At 40.5% G+C, this 5,456-nt stretch overlaps 1 protein-coding gene across 3 annotated transcripts in view; it reads left to right on the top strand.

The window, feature by feature from the left end:
* PIH1D2 (PIH1 domain containing 2) overlaps positions 1 to 5,456 on the top strand; it is a 9,986-nt gene that overhangs the window by 1,643 nt on the left and 2,887 nt on the right. For 2 of the 3 annotated variants that reach the window (XM_011976997.1, XM_011976996.1), the window contains exons 3-6: positions 694 to 817; positions 1,173 to 1,418; positions 1,754 to 2,019; positions 4,412 to 4,612. In XM_011976997.1, coding sequence (XP_011832387.1) covers positions 694 to 817; positions 1,173 to 1,418; positions 1,754 to 2,019; positions 4,412 to 4,546 — 771 coding nt within the window. In that variant the 3' untranslated portion in view covers positions 4,547 to 4,612. Of the gene's footprint in view, positions 1 to 693; positions 818 to 1,172; positions 1,419 to 1,753; positions 2,020 to 4,411; positions 4,613 to 5,456 lie in introns of those variants that run through there. The other variant, XM_011976998.1, reaches the window with a different exon arrangement.

The raw sequence follows: 5,456 nt of genomic DNA, 5'->3' as shown, positions 1-5,456 counted from the left end.
TTTTTTTTTTTTTTTTTTTTTGAGATAGGGTTTTGCTGGCTCTGTCGCTGAAGCTGGAGTGCAGTGGCACAATCACAGCTCACAATCATAGTTCATTGCAGCCCAAGCGATCCTTCCACCTCAGCCTCCCAAGTAGCTGGGATCACAGGTGGGCACCACCACACCTGGCTAATTTTTAAATTATTTTTGTAGAGACAGGATCTCCCTATGTTTCCCAGGCTAGTCTCGAACTCCTAGGCCTCAAGCGACCCTCCTACCTCGGCCTCTCAAAGTACTAGGGTAACATACGTGAGCCACCACCCTGGTCTGGTTTCCTGATTAAAAGCCAGCAGCCTTGGGGAAATCAAGTAACAACAGTATAATCAAACACAATTTTAATACCTAGGCTGAAGTGCAATGGCACAATCTTGGCTCACTGCAATCTTCGCTTCCTGGGTTCAAGCGATTCTCCTGCCTCAGCCTCCCGAGTAGCTGGGATTACAGGTATCTGCCACCACACCTGGCGGACTTTTGTATTTTTAGTAGAAATGGGGTTTCACCATGTTGGCCAGGCTGGTCTCAAATTCCTGACCTCAGGTGATCCAGGCACGTCGGCCCCCACAAAGTGCTGGGATTACAGGCATGAGCCACCATGCCTGGCCTTAAATGGTTTTAAACTAGGTTTTGAGATGTGCAAAATTATTTGCTTTCCAGAAACCAAAAGAAAAAATACTTTTTATCAACCTGTGTCAGTGGACAAGGATCCCAGCTCCCCAATCAGCCACTCATCCAGTACCTCTAACTGTTGGCAAACCAGAAGATACAACTGAGACATCAGGTACAAATAATTAAGGGAGAGAAAGCACATTGTACAAATTTTATTAGGAATGGACAAGATTTTACTTGGTTGAGAGCATTTCAAGTAAAATTCTTTATTTGGTGATAACAGAATTACAATTAGTGTACCTTTATGCAAATTTAATACTGTTTAACTTTTGTAATAAGATGCGCTGTTTTAATCCATGTAAAAGTGCCAGGAAATGTCATAATTGCTGTGGCACTACTGTGATTACCTCTGAAAAATACAGGAATATTCTCTAGCTTTATCAGGAATATGGTTTAATATATTGCCTGACAGTATCATTAGTGCAACAATTTATCTTCATTTCATACCCTTTCATTTACACACACAGATGCTTACACGGTCATTGATGTTGCCTACAATCCTGATGTTCTTCAGGCAGCAGAAAAGAACCAAGTGAAAAAAAATCAGTTAATTCAGATGGCCATGAAATGTATTGAGGAGCAATTCCAGTTCACCCTCTCACACTCTTACCATATTACCAAATTTAGAATAAAAGGAAGCATTCGAAGAATGAAACAAAATCTGATGGGAATCCAAACTGATTCCATAGATTTAAGAGAAAAAATGAGAAGGGGTAAGTTGATGATTGTAAATGGAAAATTAAACTGCTTTAAGATTTTTTTGCATCCTGTATACATTTTGAAAACTAGAAATCTCTATTTTAAAAGGTGAGAAACTTAAGATAGAAAAATGTAAATATTAGATATTAGAAATATCATATCCTTGATTTTTAAATCCTGAAAAATTTGCAATCAAATTATTTAAAGATTCTTTTGTCTTAAGATTCCCAAACTAATTTAACTGCAGCTTAATCTACCATCTCTACTAACACCACATATATTACAGCTTATAGTATTTTATGTTGTGGATTTATTTTTTTATCTCCCCTCCACCCTTTTTTTCATAAAGAACTAACTCTTGGACAGATACGAAGCAGTACTATGAGCAATCCAGATCATTTTCCTCAGCTGTTACTCCGAAAAGACCAAGTTTCAGGCAAAGCAGTGTGTCTGATAGAAGAGATTTCCAGTACTGAAATCCAGGTGGAGATAAAGATACCAGCCTATGAACTAAAAATTGTGCATGATCACAATGAGAAACCTCTGAAAACTGAGTTGAAAGTTGAATTACCTGGTATTAATTCTGTCTCTCTCTGTGACCTTAGTGTTTCTGAGGTAAGTTGAATAGATAATACTGTAAATGTGTATCGGCCAGCATTCATTATATTATGCCATAGTAACAAACTACATAATTTTAGGGGCTTACAATGATTTGCTCAGATTACCCGGTGAAGGAGCAATTCCCATTTGAGATGTGCCATTCACATCTCGGCAAAGGGAAAATAGAAATGATCAAACCATGCAATGGATGGTAATACTTCTACTTAGACATGACACTTCATGGTATCACTTCTACTCACGCTCCATTGGCCAAAATAAGTCACAAGGCCAATTCTACATCAGTAGGACTGAGAAGTGTATTCTCACAGACAGTCACAGGAAGTCATATGGCAGGGATATACTATCCTCTTACAGAAGAGCAAATAGAGTCAGTCCTACAATCTACCACAGTCTACACTCTCGGTTGCAAATATTTGCTTCTTTCTGGAAGGAAAACACCTCTAATCCCAGTATCAGACTCCAAAGGACAGAATTTTGCATTCTCTTCCTCTTGAGCCATGGACTAAGACATGTAAAGAAAAGTTATGTGCTCCCTCAGTCCCATCCATCACGAAATGTGGAATGGGGAGAAGATAACCATAATTAACCATCTCAATTCAGAAATGGGAAAAATAAGAGGCACACTGCAGTTACTGGTGCACAGCAATTCTGAAATCCTAGTAGGCAGGCATTGTGAGGGCTCCTTTTCTGGAGGTAAGAGGATGTTCTTACTTAAGGTTCCTTGAGAAAGTTCTGTAATTACCTAGCTCCCCAGTTCCATTGTTTTCCACGACCTTTCTTCAGTCTTCAGGAGGATGTTTTTTTTTTTTTTCCCTTTCCCACTATCCACCTTGGCCACATCTGAAGAGTATTGGAGAATGTGCCATTCTCAGATGCTAAGTAGCCTTTTCAGCCTGGTTTCTGCTCCTGGTATCTTGGGGCTCAAAGGATTGTTTTAAATTTTGAAGTCAGTTTCTTTTAGTCCAAGCTGGTAGCATTTAGATTCCAGTCAGTGATACCCATGATTCCTTTTTAGACATTGCCCGTATTTCCAAGACTTACCTGTCTCTTTAGACTTAATTGCTGTTATTTTAGCCAAATGTAAGGATTTACTGAAGTTCACCGTAATACATTCAGAGGTTTCAGCCAGGCATGGTGACTTACGCCTGTAATCCTAGCACTTTGGGAGGCCGATGGGGGCAGATTGCCTGAGCTCAGGGGTTCGAGACCAGCCTGGGCAACGTGGTGAAACCCTGTCTCTACTAAAATACAAAAAAAACTAGCTGGGCGTGGTGGTGGGCGCCTGTAGTCCCAGCTATTCGGGAGGCTGAGGCAGGAGAATTGCTTGAACCCAGGAGGCAGAAGTTGCAGTGAGCCGAGATCAAGCCACTGCACTCCAGCCTGGGCAACAGAGCGAGACTCCGTCTCAAAAAAAAAAAAAAAATCAGAGGTTTTAACAAAGCATAAAGGTTTAATCTTTGCCTCTATATTGCCTTAATCAGTCTTGGTTGATAGAAATAATTTATCAATTTTATCCCTTACTGGCTGAAAATAAAAATTAGTTCTACTTTTCAGTCACTGAGTCTTAGAATTTTGGGGCTCTATAAAATCCCTTTTTTTTTTTGAGGCAGAGTCTCTATTGCCCAGGCTGGAGTGTAGTGGCACCGTCTCACCTTACTGTTGGGCAACCTCTGCCTCCCAGGTTAAAGTGATTCTCCTGACTCAGCCTCCCAAGTAGCTGGGATTACAGGCACGTGCCACCAAGCCTGGCTAATTTTTGTATTTTTAGTAGAGACAGGGTTTTGCCATTTTGCCCAGGTTGGTCTCGAACTCCTGGCCTCAAGTGATCCACCCACCCTCGGCCTCCCAAGGTGCTGGGATTACAGGTGTGAGCCATTGCACTTTAAGCCACCCTTTTAATTCAACTTGCAACATGGTCCATTCTAAGCTTATCTTTCTTGTAATATCCTGTTAAATGTAGTGAACAGAACCAACATGTTACCAACCATCTATTTTCCCACTTCTTCATCTAAAGCCACAGATCAACTAGGCACAGAGTATTTGTCATCCAAATTACTGTGCTAGTTTCACTAAAGCCTTCATCATTATGAAACATGGATCACTACCTTTCCAGGCTCCAGTAAGTTTCCTTGCTGTTTGCTGGTCAGCCCACATAATTTCGGATGGCAACACTCTACTATGGTGCTGTACCAGTTAACATGTGATGTAGTGAGCAGCAGTAACCACCTTAAAATCTAAGGGATTTACAACAGTAATTTTTTGCTCATTCCTAGTCACATGGCAACAAATGGGATCTTCTTATGGGAAAGGAGTGAATAACTGGGAACAGTAAGTTAGTATCGCAAATTTTAAGCAGGAAATAAATCTCTTGGTTTATTATTCTTAGGATGATTTGTTGATTGAAGTATCTGAGAAGTACAGATTACATCTGAATCTTCCAAAACCTATTGATACTGAAATGACTACAGCAAAATTTATCAAAGAAAACTCCACGCTAATCATCACAATGCCTTTGGTGTAAAAGAAGAGCATCGTGTTTTGGTTTTCAGTGCTAAAGTCATGTGAATTAAAGGACCTTCGTTATGGCTAAAGCGGTAGTAGTTTATCTTAAACACTAATTCCATTATTTTCTAAGTTCATTTTGACTGGGATTTTCTCTTCAGTTTTTATGATTATATATACATGTACTTTTTTTGAGACAGCGTTTTGCTCTTGTTGCCCAGGCTGGAGTGCAATGGCACGATCTCAGCTCACTGCAACCTCCACCTCCCGAGCTCAAGCGATTCTCCTGCCTCAGCCTCCCAAGTAGCTGGGATTACAGGCACGCACTACCACACCCGGCTATTTTTTTGTATTTTTAGTAGAGACAGGGTTTCACCCTGTTGACTAGGTTGGTCTCCAACTCCTGACCTCAGGTGATCCACCTGCCTCGGCCTCCCAAAGAAGTGCTGGGATTACAGGCAGGAGACACCACGCCTGGCCATGTCTTATATTTTTAAACTCACTTCTTCTTCTCAAATAAACATCAACCAGAAACTATTAAAAACTATTGCCATGACACACCTGTTTTAAAAATATCTTAAGTAACTTATCATTTGGGGAAATTCTAATTGTTTCCAAGTAACAAGTGAGAACTCTTGGTTTACTGCTTGAAAAAGTCTCTAGTAAATTTTTATATCAGGAAAAAATTCCAGACTGTGCAAGAAGTTTTTTTTACCAGGGTGGGTTGTATCAGTGAGTCTCCTCCAATAATAAAAATACAGGGCCAAATATAATATTCAAGCCTATTTAACCTCTGTACTAATTGAGACTGAGTCTCGCTGTGTTGCCCAGGCTGGAGTACAGTGGCACAATCTCAACTCACTGCAACCTTCGCCTCCCAGGTTCAAGCGATCCTATCTCAGCCTCCTTAGTAGCTGGGACCACAGGCA

The sequence above is a fragment of the Mandrillus leucophaeus genome, unplaced genomic scaffold (assembly GCF_000951045.1).
Source record: "Mandrillus leucophaeus isolate KB7577 unplaced genomic scaffold, Mleu.le_1.0 Scaffold172, whole genome shotgun sequence".
Classification (NCBI taxonomy): domain Eukaryota; kingdom Metazoa; phylum Chordata; class Mammalia; order Primates; family Cercopithecidae; genus Mandrillus; species Mandrillus leucophaeus.
This window is presented reverse-complemented; position numbering and strand designations above follow the sequence as displayed.